This window comes from Nicotiana tomentosiformis, chromosome 3 (genome assembly GCF_000390325.3).
Source record: "Nicotiana tomentosiformis chromosome 3, ASM39032v3, whole genome shotgun sequence".
NCBI lineage: Eukaryota > Viridiplantae > Streptophyta > Magnoliopsida > Solanales > Solanaceae > Nicotiana > Nicotiana tomentosiformis.
Genome location: NC_090814.1, coordinates 150607508 through 150629919, shown reverse-complemented (window position 1 = coordinate 150629919; position 22412 = coordinate 150607508). Strand labels below are relative to the sequence as shown.

The window sequence follows — 22412 nt, the reverse complement described above, 5'->3', positions numbered from 1 at the left end:
AATAAGTCTACATTTTCATTACCACGTTTGAGTTGTATTTCATTAATTAAAATTTATTTTAGTTACTAGTACTGTAGTACACCATTTCCACGTTCAGACACTATAAATAAAAGGGGACCCAAAACTATTTCTATAGCTTATTATGGCCCACTGGATAATTTATTCTGTTTTATGGCACGTGCCACGTGGGATCTATTGGCCGGCAAACACAGTAATGACTAAAAATTATAGAAACATGGATATTATATCTATATTAAGAAACTAAGCTCAAAGTAACAATATAAAACAAGAAAACAAACGATAGAGAGGAAAGAGATAACTTTCTTATTTCATCAAGTGTTTCCCAAGTGTGTACAATGTGATGCCCAAACCCTCTATTTATAGGATGATATTGAGCTAATATAAAGGGATGCCATAAACATGGTATTAACTATTGAGATCATGGGGGAAGATCATGGAATAGGTTATGGAGGTGTGCGAGTTACAATCATAATGGTAAGAAGTAGTGGGAGGTTAATGGAGAAGAGTAGTGGGAGTAACTTCTTTAGGAGTTATAGATATCCACTACTCCCTCTGTTTCAAATTAGAAGAGATACTTTCCTTTTTAGTCTGTTCCAAAATAAATGACACATTTCTAAATTTGGAAATAATTCAACTTTAAACTCTTCGTTTTACCCATTTAACCCTTAATGAGAAGCTTTTATAACCACACAAATGTCATGATCCCACAAAGTTTTTACCCCTTAAGCTTTTAATACCACAAGTTTCAAAAGTGTTCTTCCTTTTTCTTAAATTTTGTGCCGAGTCAAACTACCTCATCTAAATTGAAACGAAGGGAGTATATAATATAATATTTCATAACACTCCCCCTTGGATGTCTATAGATAATGTGTTTCGTTAAAACCTTACTAAGAAAAAATCCCGTGGGAAATATCTTAGTGAAGTAAAAAGAGTACACGTATCTTGTAATACGCATTGTTTAATTTGTTGCCTCGTTAAAAACCTTGCTAGAAAAATTCAGTGGGATAAAACCTCAGCTAAGAAAAAAAGAGTGCAACGCTTATCTTACTCCCCTTGATGAAAATATCACTTTAATTTTCGGAAATGACGCATTCCAATCCCGTATACCAGTTTCTCAAATGTTGAGGTTGGTAATGATTCATTGAACAGATCCACCAACTTATCAATCAAATAAATTTGTTGAATATCTATATCACCAACCTATCGAAGATCATGTCTAAAAAGAACTTTGGTAAAATGTGCTTTATTTTGTCGCTTTCAATATATCCTTCTTTCAGTTGAGATAAACAAGCAACATTGTCTTCAATATTATTGAAATCTTCTTTTTCAAAGAAAAATTACACATTCATTGTGTGTTGAGGTACTTGCTTTATCAGTTGCTAGTATCTTGGCATGACTTGAATAAGTATCAATAATTGACTGTCTTGTCGAATATCATAATATAGTAATACCCTCACGTACAAATAGATTGTTAGAAGAACGAACGTAAAGAAATGCATGTATTTGCAAGACCAACAAAATCTTGACAGTATTTATTAGAATAAACAATTCTATATCAAGGATTTCTTTTGCAATATAACACTAATGTATTTCAATACTCCACATATGAGTAAAACCATATCCCGCTAGCATATTGTTATACTCATAGTTCTAGCAAGTAAGCAAGATACATTAGTGCACCAATTGTTCTAGACACAACAACAAATCATGTACGCCATGATTGCTCTAATCCACACAAGGATTTGCTTAAACTTTATTTAATAATTTTTTTGGGAACCTTAATATGCTTCAAAACAGTTTAAATATTTTAATAATTTTTATATACGCATATCAAAATTTTCAGGTATTACTAGACTAAAATCTGAAAGCAACTCCATCCACCACAAAAGGACATGTTTCCATATAATTAATGCAAGGATATTTACGAAAAATCTTGTGTCACCCCACTGGCTTATACTTTTAGTTGTTGGGACTATCAATCCAAAACTTCATGTTTTCCAAGTAAAGTCAATCTTGATTGCATATTTTTCATTGACCAATCATTTATCCATCAATATTCTATGACAGATTTGAGCTCAAGATTCTTGTCAATATTAATAAAATTGAGCGCTACATTATATCAACAATATCGTCGACGATCATTTTACATTGGTTCCATCATAACTTAATAAACACATAACTTATCGAGATCTCACTATTTTCAAGTACCTTAGCCTCTTCCATGGGGTCTTATAAAGCGTTATGCCGTGGTGCTCTTATATAGCACTTGCCTCTTTAGTATGACCATCTTTATCATTTGCTATGTTCCTTCTTCAATAAGTTTTATCTTTGGAACTGATTAGTCTATTACGCTTCATGAGTGTCATAGATTATGTCCATCATGGACTTTATTCTATTTGGAGCATCTAGCAGCTGAAATATAACATTTAGCTTTGGCTCAACAAATGCTTCTAGCAATATTTTGTAAATGAATTATCACTTGAATTTCAAGTTCACATTTTCTTGTACGAGGATCTAGATGTACTCATATCAATTCATTTCACGTATCACTTTTTCAGCTGCCCATTTTCTCTCCTTAATGTTGGGATCACCAACATATTTTTTGACCTTCTTTGGGAACCCTTCTTTGTGCATTGTGGTAGGACAATTAAATCATATAGCACATCCATATTTTTTAGATAGAAATTATTTGGTTTCTGGCCTTGAACCGATTGTGATAGGGAGAAATTATCATAACTTATTGGCTAGATGCGTACAATGCTGATGTATATTAAATAATACATCTCATACCAAATTTCTATTTGGGAGTTTTGTTCTCATAACCAATGGTTTAGCTATAATTGGAGGCATATAATTTCTGCTAAACCAACTTGAATTTAAACCAATATTATCAAGATAAATTATCATAATTTATATTATGGAATTGTGCTCTAATAACTTGAGCAAGCAACCTTGCAAAAGCCAAACTGCAAGTTGATAACAAACGCGCATGTGACCATACAGTAAATGCATCTATTAAAATTATATAATAGTAAACGGTCTACATGGTAGATGACTGGTCTACATCACCTTTTATTTGTTCCAGAAATCAAGGGATTCAATCCTAACCTTAATTGGTATTATCGATCGACAAGATCATAATTGCCACATGGCCAAAGCCACGAAGGAAAAACAAGAGACTTTCTATGAGAAAGATGGCAAAGTGAATGAACTGAGCATCTTCGGAAAGAAAGTTTTTTCCTTACAAGATATGATTTTGAATATGGGAATGACAACAACGTCAAAGCAACTGTAATGATCCGGCAAGTCATTTTAAGAGTAATAGCCCCGATCCCCTAGTTATTGCTTCTCCCATATCTATTTCTGCTATTGTGACTTGACGGGAGGTTTCGTTTTGGTTTTTGGAGTATTTTGGGACACTTAATCCCTAAATGGAGGTTTAAGCCTTAGGATTTGGACTGTAGTCGGAACTGTATGAGACAACTCCAGAATAAAATTTTGTCAATTCTGTTAGCTCCGTTAGGTAATTTTAGATTTAGGGGCGTGTCCGGATTTTGTTTTGGAGGTTTGTAGCTCATTTAGGCTTGAAATGGCTAAAATAGAAATTTAAGTTTGGAAGTTTGACCAAGTAGTTGACTTTTTGATATCGAGGTCGGAATCCAGTTCCAAAACTTTTCATAGCTCTCTTATGTCATTTATGACTTGTGTGCAAAATTTAAGGTCAATCGGACTTGATTTGATAGGTTTCGACATCGAATGTAGAAGTTGAAAATTCTTAAGTTTCATTAAGATTGAATTGAGGTGTGAGTTGTGATTTTAGCGTTATTTGATGTGATTTGAGATTTTAAATATGTTTGTATTATGTTTTAGGACTTGTTGGTTTTTTTGGTTGAGGTCCCGAGGGCCTCGATTGAGTTTCGGATGGTTAACGGATCAAAAGTTGGACTTAAACAGCTGTTGCAAAAGCTGCTGCAATTTCTCTACTGGAAATACAGAAATCGAGCCGAGGATCGAAGCTCAGAAATCGATCCCAGGATCAAAGCCCAGAATTCGAGCCCAGGGTCGAAGGCCAGAGTCGAGGGCCAGGATCGAAGGCCAGTGTCGAGGGCCAGAATCGAAGCCAGGGTCGAGGCTCAGGATCGAGGGCCATGATCGAAGGCCAGAATCGAGGGTCGGGATTGAAGGCCAGAATCGAGGGCCGGGATCGAACCATGATCGATGCCCAGGATCGAAGGTCAGGATCGAGGGTCATGATCGAAGCCTTGATCGAGGACCAGGATCGAGGCAGGACCGAGGGCTTCCTGGACAGAATTATAAAACAGGGGACTTCGTCCCTTGTGTCATTTTTGACGAATTGGAGTTTGAGGAGAGACGATTTTTAATAGATTTTCAAGGAAAAATATTTGGGTAAGTTATTCTAACTCGGATTTGGTCAATATACACGAATATATCATTATTTTCACTATTTAATTAGTGTATTGAGATGGAAATTTGGGAAAATTTTTAGAAATCTCAAACCCAAAGTAAATATGCAAGACAGGTGGATCTCTCGGAATATCGTTTCGTAGTCCCAAAATAAATATGCAGTACAGGGGGATCTCCATGTAACACCCTGAAAAAATTTAAAGTACTTAAGTGTGAAATCTGATAAAATTTGCAAAGAAAATAATGTTTCATGGTGCCGGACTAGGCTTACGTGTTGAGCGGCCCAGGCAAGTAAAGGAAAGTAATGGGTTGAACAATGCACAGGAAAATAAAGGAAATTTTTTGCCGGAAAAGTGCGTGTATGCGGTCCATTATGCGATCACATAATCACTCTGCGGGCCATATAATGGCCGCAGAAGTGAGCAAGAAAGGCGCCATTCTCGCAACAGCTATACAGTCGACTATGCGACCGCATAGTGACCGCATACGCAAACAGATTTTTGATCATTTTTGTCAGCAATTATGCGACCATTATGCGGTCGCATATGCGACCGCAGAACCTGTTCCGGAGCTTCATTTTTGGGTTTTTAAAACCCAACCCTACTTCGTTAAATATACTCTTTGGGTCATTTTTGAACTATAATCTGACATTTTAGAGTGAGAGAGAGTGCCCTAGAGTGAGAAGTTGTTCTTCAATTCTTGCTCAAGTTTTGGAAGATTAAGAAGGGAAGCTCACTAAGTCTTCATCCTAGAGGTAAGATTCTACACCCTAAACCCTAATTTCAAACTTTTCTAAAAATGGGTAATTAGCAAGATAATTTTTGGGCATGGGAGTTATTTATTTTACATGCATGTGTTATCAAAGGGTGTAGGAAGATTGGTGAGCTAAGAATGGTAAAGATTGGGTTGTAGGATAATGGAATCCTCCATAAAAGGGCCTTGAACCCTTAATGCACATCTAGTATTTGATAAAATGTTCAAATGATCTAGAACTATAATCATCTTTCTAAATTTGGTTCAATTTGTTATATTTCTAAAATAGATTGAAGTTGCTAAGAATTCCGGAACCTTTTAGAGTTTAAGGAAGCCCAATTGAGGTATGTTGGCTAAACTCTTCTTTAAGAATTGGAATTCCCATTATCCTTGTATGTTCCAAGATATTGATTATAAATCGAGTATTCCGATAAGTTTTGTGATAAAGATATGTGTTCAATTTGTGTTTCAAATGCTCTTATCAAATTGCATTATAAATTGAGGATGTGTTTCAAACTATGGATTGTGTATCCACATGTTATAATTTCAAGTCGTGATTTATGTGAAAGTTATTATGCCAAGTTTTGTAGGGATTATGGTATTGTGGGACTGCATTTCTACCCGCATATATTGGGGTGAGGCGGCATAGCCACTTTGTGTTGGTATTGGTATTGTTGATACATTTCCACCCGCATACATTGGGGTGAGGCGGCATAGCCGCTTTGTGTTGGTATTGGTATTGTTGATGCATTTTCACCCACATACATTGGGGTGAGGGGGCATAGCCGCTTTGTATTTGTATTGGTATTGTTAATGCATTTCCATCCGCATACATTGGGGTGAGGCGTCATAGCCGCTTTGTGTTGGTATTGGTATTGTTGATGCATTTTCATCCGCATACATTGGGGTGAGGCGGCATAGCCGCTTTGTATTGGTATTGGTATCGTTGATGCATTTTCACCTACAAACGTTTGGGTGAGGCGGCATAGCCGCTTGTGTAGGTTCTTGGTACTTTGGTTATACATCCACCCGCATACATTGGGGTGAGGCGGCAGGGCCTCTTGAGTAGAGTTAAGGTATTGTACTAACACCTCCACCTGCATACATCGGGTGAGGCGGCGGGGCCGCTTTGTGTGAAGATGGTTACAGAGGATCTCATCTTAAATCCTATAAATGTTATTGATGCTCTTAATAAGCTTGCTTTGGTTTAAACAGTTATCTATATTATACTATTGCCGCACTGGTTCATCATATTCATCTTGTATTTCTGAATTCTTAAATTGATGTTTAGTTTTCATACTAGTACTATTCGACGGTACTAACGTCCATTTTGCCGGGGGCGCTGCATCTTTAAATGGATGCAGGTGGTTCTATAGCAGGAGATATTGATCAGTGATAGCAGTACACCTTCTTCCCAGCTGATTTGGTGATCCTCACTTCATCCCGGGGTCATGTATCTTTTGTTCTTTGTGTATTCTGTTTGAGGTATAGCCGGGGCCTTGTTGCCGGCATTATCATTGTACTCATCTTTATCTATAGAGGCTCCGTAGACATAGTGTGGGTTGTATAATGATGTTCGGGAAGTCAAACTCGTGTGTTGTGCTTGAATTACTATTTTCACTTCAGATTATGAAAAATGTGTTTGGAATTGAGACTTTAAAATAAAGTAACTGATGGTAAGAAATTGGTATTGCAGACATGATTACTTTATTTGTTGATTAACGAAAACATATATATTCTCACTATTCATGAATGAGTTTGGGTAGAAGGAAATCTAATAGGCTTGCTCGGCCGGGTTCACATGGTTGAACACCGGTTGCGCTCCTCGATTTTAGGGCGTGACACTCCCGGAATACCATTTCATAGTCCCAAAGTAAATATACAAGACAGGGAGATCTCCAGAAATATCATTCCGTAGTCCTAAAATAAATATACAATACAGGGGGATCCTCCGGAATATTTACGTTTGGGACTACAAAATGGTATCTCGGGAGATCCCCTGTTGTATTTCTGTGTACTGAGTTGTTACCTTCTATGAATTCTTTCTTGTTAAATTTCAGTCTTTATTTTACTGTGATATATTATTCCTGCCTTGCTTTATTATTATATATACCAATAGGGTTCTGACCTGACCTCGTCACTACTTGACCTAAGATAGGCTTGGCACTTACTGTGTACCGATTATGGTGTACTTATGCTACTCTCTGCACATATTTTTTATGTGCAGATCCAGGTGCTCCTTATCAGCCGCATTGTCAGTGAGCCGAGATAGCTTTGGAGACTTTAAGGTATATCTACCGCGTCCGCAGACTTCGGAGTCCCCTTCTACTCTTTCACATGTCCATTTTCTTCTGTATTTTTCTTTTGTTAGACTCTGACGTATAGAGACACTAGATTTTTCTTCTGTAGTTTGTGATTCACGATGTTCCGGGTTTTGGGAATGTTGTGTAGTATATTGAGGAGTTAGTTGTTAAATTTATGTTTTCATTTCTTTTATTCCGCAAAAATGTTAGGCTTACCTAGTTATAGAGACTAGGTGCCATCACGACGCCATACCGAGGGAAAATTGAGTCGTGACAGCAACAAATCAAAATAAAACTGGCAAAAAATTTTGGGTCTTATTTTTTAAACTAACACCTCTTAAATTTTTAATTTCCTAACTATGTGATATTGGAAAAATGAAATACATATTTGTTGTATTAAGGAACGACATATTAGTTAGTGTTATAATTTTATTTTGTTTTTCTATTGCTAAGTTGAAATCCATTAATTGACTTATATGGTATATGTATAAGAATTATGTGAAAATTTACGTTTAAGTTGAAGGCTGATATTAAGTGGAGTATCTTATTTGGAGGGATCATGTCCAAATTATAAAAGTTTTAAGATCATGAGAATAAATTATATTTGCATTTTAATGCTATAACCTTTTCGGAATACACATGATTCGAAAATTATATTAATATTATTTAAACATATTATTCTTTTTGCATAGATTCACACACATATCGACTATTTAAATAAAAAATAAAATGGCATTCATAAATCAATAAATAAAGATAATTTTATAAGAAGATAAAATTGTCATGCTCTTATGATGTAGTTTGCATGTTAATAATAGTGAAATTACTTATTGGAGAACAGAGCAGGAGAAAAAGGAAATAATAATTACTTATAAATTAAAATTACACAAGTTTTTATAATAAAAAGTTCATTTGATAAACTATATTGATATACTATATAGATAAATAATGTAATTTTAAATATATAAGTATGATCAAATAACTCTACTTTATGGGAAGATGTTATTGAAAATGATGGTAACGTTCTTGAAAAGGTTGAAAGATCATGATAAAACAATCATATGCTTTTCTAACGTTAGAATCTCAATTTACAAAGATAATACGCCAACAATCTTATGTACTTATATATCTTATTATTATGTAGAGTAAAATTATATTAAATTTCTTGATTTCCTTTCCAGCTAGGGAGTTTTGACAACAAAGAGTCATGATAATGAAAAAGCAACCTAAATGGATGAAAGAAATATGCACCATGAATATCATTTATAAAGAATTATTAGGTGGGATATGCTTCATTACATATTTTTATCTCATAAAATCTAAAAAGTAAAAGAATGACATATGTCTAATTAGAATTTGTATTATTTTATAAGCTATGGACTACATGATTCGGTATATACGTGCAACGGACGTGCCGAGAAACTAGTTCAAATAAAAGCACCTTTTGCCTTCTAATTTTGTCCTAGCCAATATATACTGATCATCGACGTGGCATTTGGTAGCCTCATCAGTGAAATTAGCTATTCTTATTTTTTGGCCTCTCTGACTAGAAACCTGAAAAGTGTCATTTTGTAATTGTTGTAACAACAATATAACGTCTAGTTTGACTATTAACATAACGGAAGGTTAAACATATCGAGCTACATATGCAAGGGGGATCGAAACTTGAATTAATTTGTAATTCAAAGATTGAATTTTTTTTTTTTTTCTGCCTTCACAAGATGCAATAGCTTGCAAATATGTGATGAATGAATTACAACTTGAAGTGATAACAAGGCCAGAACTAGAACGACGCATTATATGCATCTAGTCTTAGTAATAAACATATAATAATCTTCTCAATAAAGTCACTTAACTAGGCTTCACATTCTTTGAATGAAATAGCAAAAATAGATTGCACTTTAGATTTTCAATAAGGCAGCATAGGAAATCGTTTCGGCTCAAGCTTTTCAGATTCCCCGTGAACTTCATCCCTCTATATTAAGGTGGAGAAGAGCAACGTAAAATGGTAAACAAAGTGCAACTCAGAATCAACAGATGGCGGCCAAAGACTCTGTTGCTTATGTTGACGAATTCTATTTCTCAGAATCGGAGAATCTTCTGGAAATTTATGTATGATTTGTATGGAAAATAAACCCACAAATGAAATGTTCGGAAACAGCTCTTATTGCTCGCATTCTTTCTGTGTACTCTGCATCAGCAAATATGTTGCTAGCAAAATAGAAGAAAATACTAACGTTATCAAGTGTCCGGATTTCTCTTGTAAAGGCATAATTAAACCGCAATTTTGGCGAGAAATTGTTCCTAAGGAAGTGTTTGATAGATGGGAGACTGCTTTGTGTGAATCTCTGATTTTGGGTTCACAGAAATTCTAGTGTCCTTACAAAGATTGTGCAGCTATGTTGGTGGACGATGGGAGTGAAAATGTAACAGAATGTGAGTGTCCGAATTGCCGTCGATTGTTCTGTGCTCAGTGCAATGTCTCGTGGCATAGGGGATTGGATTGCAAAGAGTTCCAGCGTTTGGGTAGAAAAGAGAAAGGGAAGGAATTAGATGTGATGCTGACGGAGTTTGCCAAGAACAAGAAATGGCGGAGATGTCCCAAATGCAAAATCTATGTCGAAAAACTCGACGGCTGTTTACACATAACTTGCCGGTAATTTTCTCATTTATTGATCTTAATTCTTTTGTATTTGCTACAAGAACATGTTGTTAGAGGTAAAATGAAATTTATAAGGTTACAATTTTCAAATAGAACTTTTTAAATTAGGAACAAATTAAAAAGAGAGACTTACATATAAAATGGAACGAATAGAATAATTTTTAGTGGTGACTATAATTTTTTCTTCTTGGACTTGGTATGTATGTTCAAATTGAGAAAATTTTGCTATGTTGCATGCAGGTGTGGGCATGAGTTTTGCTATGGCTGTGGATTAGACCATAGCTCTGGACATGTTTGTCCGCGATCTTAAAAAAGATATTCTAGTCCAAGTGTTCCTTCATATACATGCAATTGCTTTGGACGACTACTGTTGGCCGTTCTGAACTCGTCAAATATTGCAATTGATCGAGAATACTGTTATTCCTTTTAGAGTTTATTTGCTTCCTGTTAAAACTTCTGTTTTTCTCTTCAATCGGTTATTAAGTTGAATATTCTTGGCGTCCTTACCGATTTTAATTCTGCGTTAACTCTTTTCAATTATAGTGTTCTCCTTACTGGTTATTTAACCGTGTATAATCCTCCCCCCCCCTAAAAGGCCTTTACATATGGAAATGTAGTTACTTCTGAAGTCTACTAAGCTAACTAAAAGAAAATAAAAATATATATACGAGAATATGACACGCCATACTTGGCAAATAAGGAAAAGAGATTTCATCTCAAGTGCAAGATCTATGTAGAAAAAACGCGATGGTTGCTTGCACATAACTTGCCGGTAATTTTCTCATTCATTAATATTAAACACTTGTATTTCACTATTTCAAACACTAATGATTAAACTTCAATTTTTTTGCAGATATTAGATAGAACTTCAATATCTAATATATTGTTGAAATTTTAAAATAATTGTGTAAATAAATAATAGTCCAAGTGAAATTATGATTTTTACTCACAAATATACAATATCATGTTCGCATTTGAATTTTATTTTTCGTTAAACTCAAAAAGATTTGAAAAAAAGTTTTCCAAACATGTTTTTCATGTTGGAACACTACTAGAAAACTGTCAAAATTCGTCCTCGAAATACCGACCGAAATCGGTTGGAAAAAAAACCCGACCGAAATCGGTCGAAAATTAAGTAAATTGGTCGCAAAAGTCAAAGAAAATATTTCTGACAAGGGAAATAGTGATCCCACGACAAATATATAACAATTCTGAGCGATTTCGGTCGGAAATTAGTCAACATTTGACCAAGACCTGGTCATACTTGTATATTATCTACAAAAATAATTTTTAATTAAAAATTTTCAAATATACCGACCAATTTCGGTCGGCAAATTTGAAATTATGCTTTCCCGCCCAAGGTAATTAGTTGTGACTCATAACACCTATGAACCTAGTGCTCTGATACCAACTTGTCACGACCCCAAATTCCCTCCGTAGGATGTCGTGATGGCACCTAGTCTCTAAGACTAGGTAAGCCTATCAATGCGGAATAATAATAAATATCTGAAATAAATAAACTACAATTCAAACAATTTCAACTCCCAAAACCCGGTAGAAATAAGTCACAAGTTTCTAAGAATTTATCATTAATGTCTCTATATAACAGAGTCTAAAGAAAAAAGGAAGCAACATAAAATTGATAGAAGGGGACTCCAGAGTCTGCGGACGCTGGCAGATATACCTCGAAGTCTCCGTGCGCAGGTAATTCACTGACGTCTAGGCTGGTAAGATGTACCTGGATCTGCCCAAAAAGATGTGCAGAAGCGTAGTATGAGTACACCACAGCGGTACCCAGTAAGTGCCGAGCCTAACCTCGGTAGAGTAGTGACGAGGTCAGGTCAGACCCTACTGGAAAATAATAATTTCATGGTAAAATATTTAACAATATAATAAAATAAAATGACTATGGAAATGAATCAACTAGCATGTCACCAATTAATTACATAAAATAATGGCAAATAATATCTCGTGGAATCAAAACAGAATTCCTTTCAACTTTATGAAAATCACAACAAATAATCAAAGGCAACTATGGCCATAAGTCAATATCAACAGGGGCACTCACGAGGTACCGCCTTGTAGTCCCAAATCATAAATAAATTCACAATATCTCATTTCCTTATCTCACCACGGGAGCCTTCACAATTTATTTTAAAGAAAAAGTTTTTTCCCGAAATAGCATCCCGCATTTTAGACATCATTATCACACCGCATGACTTCTAGTAGTTCCCCCTACTAGTCACGCGTATCAAGCCACCCTTATCTCACCGTATGCGTTTCAATACCCAGATCTTATACCACCGCATGCGTATCAATATCGCAATATATCACAATTTACACCTCAAGTGCTCAAATAATTTAACGTGCCAACATAATTCAACAATAATATTTTTCACAATAAAGAGCTCACGGCTCCTGCCAAAATAAATCATCAATAATATGTTTTCCACAATAAAGAGCCCACGACTCCATCACAATGAGTACAAAAATCTCACACAAATATTCAGGAGTATATAATTTAGCAAAATAATATTTTAAAATCTTTAATACGTTGCTTCAATACCAAATTTAAAATGTCAAATAATTCATATTAATAATATTTAAATTTAAAAAAATTAATTTCGAATAATGCACAGAATAAAAGAAACCAAGTTTCAACTAAACAGGTAAAACAATTAGCAGGAAAAGGTCAAGCAAATTTAAAGTATACAAATCAAATCAATGATGGAGAATATAACAAGATTTAATAAATTAATTAATATGCAACAATGATCTTCACAATTTAAAAACATAATCCTTCACATTTAGTCCGTGTACACACTTGTCACCTCGTGTACACGACTTTCATCACATTACAATTAATACCAATCCTAGGAAAAATTTCCCCCACACAAAGTTAGACAAGTCACTTACCTCGACTTGTTCCAATTTAACTAAGTAGTATGCTTTTTCCTCGATTATCCGATTTCGGTCGACTCGTATCTAGTCATAATTAATTCGATACAGTCAACAAAAATTATAGAATTAATTCTATAAGCAAATACTATATTTTTCAATAAAAATTCGAAATTAACTCAAAAATGGCCCGTGGGGCCCACGTCTCGGAATCCGGCGAAAGTTACGAAATATGAACACCCATTCAACCACGAGTCTAACCATACCAAAATGACTAAATTCCAATAACGATTCGACCCTCAAATCCTCAAATCTATTCAAGAGAGTTTTCAAATTTTTCCAACTTAAATCACCAATTAAATGTTAAAAACAATGATGTATTCGGGTAATCTAACCAAGATTGAGTTAAGAACACTTACCCCGATGTTTTCTCTGAAAATCTCCCAAAAATCGCCTCAATCCGAGCTCCAAATCGTTAAAAATAGAATTCGTCCAATTTTCAAATCTTAAACATTCTGCCCAGGCTTTTGCTTATCGCGACCCTGAACATCCACAGCGACCGCGAAGCACAAATTACCACTGCCCAAATTAACTCTACGTGATCACGTATATCCTCATGTGATCACAGAGTACAGAATTCCCAGCTCTACGCGATCGCAGTCCTCTTTACGTGTTCGCGAGTCACAAGGTCTCAAAGCTACGCGATCGCATCCCGCTTCACACGATCGCAAGCACAAAACTTAGCGGCCTTCAATTAACCTTACACGATCGCAAACAATGCCACGCTATCGCGATGCACAGCTTGCCCAACCTACACGATCGCGGTTGACCTCACGCGATCGCGAAGAACAAAATTAATACTGTCTCAACTAAACCTACGTTATCGCTTCCCAATCTTCGCGATCGCGAAGAAGGTTTAAAATACCAGAAATCGGCAGCTACCAAAAGTGCCAAAATGAAGAAAAATACTCTGAATACCATCTGAAACACGCCCGAGCCCCTCAGGACCTCAACCAAATATACCAACAAGTCCTAAAAAATCATATGGACTTAGTCGAGTCTTCAAATCATATCCAACAACACTAAAAATACGAATCACACATAGATTCAAGCCTGATGAACTTTGAAACTTTCAATTTCTGCAAACGACACCGGAACCTATCAAATCAAGTCCGATTGACCTCAAATTTTGTACGCAAGTCATAAATGACATAACGGAATTATGAAAATTTTCAAAATTAGATTCTGACTCCGGTATCAAAAAGTCAAGTCCCCGGTCAAACTTCCAAACTTAAATTCTTATTTTAGCCATTTCAAGCCTAATTTCACTACGGACTTCCAAATAAAATTTCGATCACGCTCCTAAGTCCAAAATTACCATACGGAGCTGTTGGAATCATTAAAATTCTATTCTGGGGTCATTTGCACATAATTCGACATCCGATCACTATTTGAACTTAAACTTTTTATTTTTTATCAAAATTCCATATCTCAAGCTAGGGACCTCGGAATTTGATTCCGGGCATACGCCCAAGTTCCAAATCCCGATACGGACCTACCGGAACTATCAAAATACTAATCTGAGTCTGTTTGCTCAAAATGTTGACCAAAGTCAACTCAATTGAGTTTTAAAGCTCTATCACATTTTAAATCCATTTTTCACATAAAAACTTTCCGAAAAATTTTACGGACTGCACGCGCAAGTTGAGTAGTGATAAATAGTACTTTTCGAGGTCTTAGAACACAGAATTAATTATTAACTTTAAAGATGACATTTTGGGTCATCACATATATATTATACTATACTATATGTACATCTTATATAGCTTATATAAGATGTATATATAGCTTATCGAATATAGCTTATATAAGATGTACTATACTATACTAAGATATATATATATATATATATATTATATATATATATATATATATATATATATATATCTTTAATTATGCCCATAGCTTATATACCAATTTTATATATATATATATATATATATATATATATATATATATATATAGCTCTATTAAAGATATATATATATATATATATATATATATATATATATATATCTTTAATAGAGCTTATAGCTTATATACCAATTACTTAACCAATGTGCGATATATTTAATTTCGGTTAGTTAATATATTTTTTTATATAAAATAATTAATGTGTTATTTCAGGATTATAAATGAAATTTTAGAAAAACTAACTAAGCATACATTTACATTAAAATGTCATCATAATTTTATTCACTTGAAATAATTTTTTGTTGATTTATGGAATCCTTATTTAATGCACTCTTTTTTCATAAAAAAGAAAGAAACAAATAAATAATAAAATAGATAGATTAGTAAATAAATATTCCATGGTAAGAGAAGTAGTGGTTTTTTTCATGGAAAAATAATTTTTTATTAAAATATTTCAAAAATTCTGATCGATTTCGGTCGGAATATTTGAAATTATGTTCTTGTCACACATCGGCTGAAAGATGTGAGTTTTTCCATCTTATAAGTTGAGCTTTGATGCCATAGAGTCCAACAGCTGTGGACTAACAGAAAATAAGCAAATATAGGAAGGGTTGTAGTTAGTGCTTAGTAATAAGATTTAATATTCTATATTTAGAATTAGAATTCAATAAAATAATAGTGATAATATATATTAGTACTAATTAGTAATATAGTAATAAGATATAATATTGTGGTGCTATGATATCTCGAGTTGGGGAGTATACATGCGATACAAAAAAATATATATCTAGAAGATTTCTAAAATTATTATATATTTAAAATTTCGATCGATTTCGGTCGGTATTTGAAAAATAAATAAAAATAAAAATTAATTAATACCGACCGATTTCGGTCGGTATATGTAGTTTGGTTGTCAGTCAACGCATTGAACTAACTGACCGTTTTCGGTCGGAAAATTTCGACCGATTTCGATCGCAACACCTTAGCGACTATCATTTTTCCGACTAATGAAAAACGGTCAGAAATCGGTCGCTTTTTCTCAAATTTTGACCGATTTCGGTTGATTTTCCTGGACGAAATTAGCCAGTTTTTTAGTAGTGAAAAAACCTCAAAAGATTTGGAAAAAAATTATACAGGGAGAGTGAGCCCAATATCGTGCAAGGGTTGTTGCTCAACGGCTGTGTGATATAGTTTTGCATAGCCTCAATGACTTAATAACCTTGTAATGATAGAAATTAACTAGCGATCTCAGTCTATCAGCAATACATGATAACTAAGAGGGCGTTTGGCTAAGCTTTTAAGCTGGTCAAACCAGCTTTATAAGTGTAGGAAAACGACACGGGAAAATAATAACAATAATATTGTAATAATATTATTTGTAAGCAGATACACAAATTGGCTTGAGTCGTGCTGAGCACTGTCCTAAGAAACTATTTCAGCAATGTGAAATATTTTCCCATGATTAAACAAGCCTATCTCTATTTATTTAGAGGATACATGAATCAGCAAAATTAAATAAAAACAGCAAGTTTTGGAATAAATCGGAGGGAAAAAATAATTTCAATAGATAATGATTTGGTCAATAGTGGAAATAATAATTATAGTAATGATTAGCCAAAAAAAAAAAGCAATGATTAGCTAAGAAAAGTGTAACAAAGACCAATTTTTATTGATATCTCTTACGGATGAACAAGAAGGCTATTTATAGAGATAGGTTTTCTTAAATTGCCAAGTGTTTAATTGCATGAAAGATGATTGCCACTTGTTTTTTGCTTAGTCATTTGGCCATATATCTTCATGCGAAAAAGCCACATGGTAGATATTCATAGCCACTTGGAAATAGGTAGAACACTTGTAAAATAAAAAGACACATGGCTATTTAATTTTTAAAAATACTGCCACAATAAGTACCTTTTAGCTTATCTACGCATTTGACAAAATTAAAAGTATTTATAAGTTAAGTGTTTATAAGCCAAAATAAGCCAAAAGTCATAAGTTGATCGCCACCAACTTATTATTTTTCATCTTATAAGCACTCTAAGTTTGACCAAAACTTTTACTATTCTATCCCTAATATTGCTTCATAGTTCCACATGTACCCTTACCGAAATATACCCCTAATCTTCTCTGTGACTTCGCTCGCTCACCCATTTCACTTCTTCTCTCAAATCCCAGCATCTTTGTCGATCACCATCAAGAAACAATCAAAATTCTCAAACTTTTCCACGTGAAAAGCAATCAAATTTGGGTGAGAATTCTTTCCCTTTTATGAATCACTCTTCATTTATCTTATTTACTTCGTCGAATTCATTTCAATCTGTTAATCAAGTAAGATAAAATGTGATTTTCATGCTGAATTTTGAAGCTCTTATTGTAATTCTTCTTTATCTTAGTTCCTTTGGGATCTCTATTTTCTTCTATTTTTAATTTTCTCTATTCTACTATCTAATAAGAGAGTTAGCAAGCAGCTGGACTACATGTCTGCTTGGGTTTCTTAGGGGTATTCGGTCATTTCAGTTGAAATGGAGCTATATGATTGGTTGGCAGAAAATCTTACTGTAGGTACCTTTAAAACTTTTGAGCACTTTGACAAGTTTAGCCCTCTGCTTATATCATCAGCCATCACCACATATTTTCTTTGTACAACCTCACATATACCCCACAAACCACCCATCCAAAGAAAGAACAAAACTGAGATTTAACAAAATCAGTTTGCTAAATTCAATAAAATATTTGCAATAGATAATGCTTTTGGCTCTCAAGAATAAATAGGCTCATTTGATCGTTAACGAATTATTTTGGGATTATGTTAAAAATATGATGAATAAACCTTAAAAATTATTTTCACTTTCTTGTAATTGTTATCATCAATACTAATAAAGAAAATGTAATTTCGATCAATTTTGTTCCTGTAACAAAGAAAATAATTATTCTCAATAAATTTTGTGGGCGTTTGTACATAAGAATTGTAAAATTTCGGAAAAAAGTGGGAAAAAAATTCAAGTAAAAATAGTAGTTGAAAATTAAAATTGTGTTTGGACATAAATATAATTTTGGGTTGATTTTGAATTTTGTTAATGAAAATTTTGAAAACTAAATTTTTTGAATTTTTAAATTTTCAAAAAATTTCAAAATTCATCTTCAAAATATTATTGCCAAACACTAATTTCGAAAAAAAGTGAAAAATTTTCGAAAAAAAGTAAAACAAAATTCATGGCCAAACGGATTTAGCGTGGTATATTCTCGTTGATTCAATAGGGACTAATTTAAAGTTGTATTAACTTAAAAATACTAGTTCTACTATCTAATAAGAGAGAGCTAGCAGGCAGCTGGACGACATATCTGGTTGGGCTTCTTAGGAGTATTTGGTCATTTCAGTTGAAATGGAGCTATATGATTGGTTGATAGAGAATCTTACTCTATGCACCTTTAAAACTTTTGAGCACTTTGACAAGTTTAGCTCTCTGCTTATATCATCAGCCATAACCACATACTTTCTTTATACAACCTCACATGGACCCCATATCCCACCCCATCCAAAGAAAGAACAAAACTCAGATTTAACAAAATCAGTTTACTAAATTCAATGAAATATTTGCAATAGATAATGCTTTTCGCTCTCAAGATTAAATAGGCTCATCTGATCATTAACGAATTATTTTGGGATTATGCTAAAAAATGATGAATAAACCTTAAAAATTATTTTCAGCTTCTTGTAATTGTTATCATCAATACTAATAAAGAAAATATAATTTCGATCAATTTTGTTCTTGTAACGACCCGGCCGGTCGTTTTGAGAATTTAAGTCTCGTTCGGCGGCATAAGGCCCTGAGCAACTTCATATTATGTGTATTGACTTGCGTGTGTGGTTGAATTCGGTTACCGGTTGTTTCAGAGTGATTTGGGACACTTAGTCCCTAAAACGGAAGCTTAAGTCTTATGATTTTGACCGTAGTCGGAACTATGTGAAGACGACTCCGGAATGGAGTTCTGTCGATTCCATTAGCTCCGTTGGGTGATTATGGACTTAGAAGCGTGTCCGGAATATAAATCCGAGGTCTGTAACTGATTTAGGCTTGAAATGGCGAAAGTCGATTTTTTAGAGATTTGGACCAGAAGTGGACCTTTTGATATCGGGGTCGGAATGTAATTTCGAGAGTTGGAACAGCTCCGTTACGTTATTTGGGACTTGCCTGCAAAATTTGATGTCATTTCGCGTTGATTTGATAAGTTTCGGCACGGGTTTTAGAAGTTGAAAGATTTAAAATTTATAAGTTCGATTCAGGGTGCAATGCATAGTTTCATCATTAGTTGATGTGATTTGAGGGCTCGACTAAGTTCGTATCATATTTTAGGATTGGTTGGTATGTTTGGTTGAGGTCCCGGGGGCCTCGGGTGAGTTTCAGGTGCTTAACGGATTAAAAGTTTGATTTGTGTTACTGTTAAGTCTTCAGGCTTCTGATATTTTCGCACCTGCGAAGAAGAGACCGCAGGTGCGAGAGCGCACGTGCGGAGAGGCAAGTGCAGAAGCGGAAAAATGAAGGAGTGCCAGGGGTCGCAGGTGCGAGGAAAATTCCGCATCTGCGATGCCCGCAGATGCGAAGATTGAGGCGCAGGTGCGAGAAGAGCCGGGCTTGACAGTCTCCGCAGGTGCGGAGAAATTGTGCGCATCAGCGACTCCGCAGAAGCGGATTTTGGCGCGCAAAAGCGAGAGGAAGCGCAGGTGCGAGTTGGACGTGCGTACCTGCGGTCGCGCAGATGCGGCTATTTATGCGCTGGTGCGGTCACGCCTGGGCAGAAGAGAGAAATCCGAGGGTTTGATTTCATTCTTCGTTTTTGGACTTGAGAGCTCGAAATTTGGCAATTTTTCAAGGAATTTTCATAGGAAGCTTTGGGGTAATGATTCCTAACTCGTTTTTGGTTGTATTGCATTAATCCGTAGTTATTTTCTCCATTTAGTTTCGGGTTTGGATTGAAAATTTAGGAAAAAATTGGAAGAACTTCTTCAATAAAGATTTCGAGTTTTGAAAGGGAATTTATGGTCGGATTTGAGTAATTCTTATATATTTGGACTCGTGAGTGAATGGATGTTCATATTTTGTGATTTTTACCCGATTCCGAGACGTGGGCCCGGGTCGACTTTTAGGACGAATTTCGGAATTTTTATTAAATATTGATTTCATTGATTAGATAAGTCTATTATTGTTGTATTCATGTTATGCAATTGTGTTTGGCTAGATTTGGGCCATTCGGAGTCGGATAATTGAGGAAAGGGCATTCTTACGGACTGTTTGAGCTTGGTTCGAAGTAAGCATCTAGCCTAACCTTGTGGGAAAGATTTTCCCCTTAGGATTTGAGTCTTCTATGTTAATTTGTAGTCCATGCACGCGAGGTGACGAGTGCGTGCTCGGACTTATTTGTGAAAAGTTGGTCTTTTAGGATTCTTAGGTCCTTATATTCACTGAGTATGAAGTTATTCTTGATATGATTAAGTTTCTATTTGCTAGTTTCACCTCTACATGCTTTAATTAGAATTAATTGCTTTCAGGATTCACTCTTATTGCCTATTTGACTCTTATGTGACTTAACTGAAGATCTTTACCTCCTCTATTGTCATGCTATCTTTTCATAACTGCTTATCTTTATTTGAAATTATTATTATATCATCTTATAATTTATTCAGTCTTAATTGAGGTTATGATTATCTTTCCGCTGCTTATCCTTAATTAAATTATTGAAAATTCTTAGTAATTTCTCAACCTTAAAAGAAGTTTTAGATATCTTATATCTTAGTCGACTTATTTTATTTGGAATTATTTGACTCGTGTTAGTTTCCCTGTCGTTGAAATGTATATTGTGAGATCGTTGATACACATTAGTTTTCCTTTGTTGAGTTGTTCTCTTTACGCCTAGCATTCTTTACTGTGATTATTCCTTGTGATGTGGTCCCATATTTTTCCTGTGATTTAAAAGTTCTTGAGTTGATTTACTTGTCGTACTTTGTATTATTGCCATTGTTGTTGTTGTATTTATTGTGGTGATGCACGAGGTTTCTGCCGTGCGGTTGTTGTTATGGGGTTGCACGAGATTTCTGCTGTGCTATTATTACTATTGATATTTGCACATGCGGCGTGACAAGGTGGGATATATATATATATATATGTGTGTGTGTTGCGCATGTGGCGAGAAGGTGAGAACATTATTATGCACGTATGGCGAGACAAGGCGGGCAATTATATTACTATTGCACACGTAGAGAGACAAGGTGGGTTGTGTCAGGGATTGATTTATGATGATTTGTGGCCTGGGGGCATTCTTGTTGTTGATATTTGTGAAGTGGTATACATACCTGTGTGAGCTTTATCTTATGAAAGTTGTGAGAACATATTCTACGTGATGTTCGTTCTTTTCCCTTATATTTTTTTGCTGATATGGACTATGGTAGGACACTTGCACAAGCATACACATAATTAAACACTCTTATCGGATAAGAGGTGTTCTTGATATTGTTGAGAATATATGCTCACCCTTGTTTACTTGTCTTCTATGTGAGATTGGCTCTATTGGTACGTGAGTCGTCAATGTGGTCATGAGGTGTTATGAGGGCATATGATGCCAAGTGTTAGGGTTCAGGTATTGAGACCCGTGAGTTGTGAATTGTCCGAGGTTCGGTACCTCGTGGAGTTGTTAACTAAAACCTGATGTAAAAGAGATTGCAATTACTGAGTTATTACTTGTCCTTGCTATATTCGTGATTCCGGATTTAGGTTGTGTTCCATTCACTTCGTCTGCGTCATTTTCATGATATTCCGCTGATACTTGTTATTTCTTGCTTTAATGCCATTACTGTATTGTGAGCCATATTGCATAGTCTTTATGTAGACATCATACTTCTGTTATTCATGTGCTTATATCTGTTCAGTGTATTAGGCCAGTGGGTGTCTTGACTGTTCCTCGTCACTACTCCACCGAGGTTAGTCTTGATACTTACTGGGCACCGCTGTGGTGTGCTCATGCTACTATTCTGCATATTTTTGTGCAGATCCAGGTACTTGTACGTTAGCTAGATGTGTAGACTGCTGCTGTGGAGACTCAAGGTAAACCTGCTGCTGCGTTCGCAGGCTTCGGAGTCACCTTCCAGTTTTCGTTTTGCACTGTTTATACTTATTTCTGGACAGTTATATTTAGAAGTTTTCTAGCAAACACTCTGTAGAGCTTATGACTTGTACTACCAGTTTTGGAAATTTTAAGAGATCCTATTTAAATAATATTATTGTTTTAATTATTGTTAGGCTTACCTAGTCCCCAAGACTAGGTGCCATCACGATACCCAACGGAGAGAAAATTGGGTCGTGATAGTTCTTGTAACAAAGAAA

At 35.0% G+C, this 22412-nt stretch overlaps 1 protein-coding gene across 1 annotated transcript; it reads left to right on the top strand.

The window, feature by feature from the left end:
• Window positions 1–420: 420 nt before the first annotated feature.
• On the top strand, window positions 421–22099 carry LOC104095582 (E3 ubiquitin-protein ligase RSL1). Its single transcript, XM_070199372.1, is given in 5 exon segments — window positions 421–512; window positions 9589–10158; window positions 10405–10456; window positions 21959–22009; window positions 22079–22099. Coding segments are annotated over 5 exon segments (786 nt in total).
• The last annotated feature ends 313 nt before the right edge of the window (window positions 22100–22412 follow it).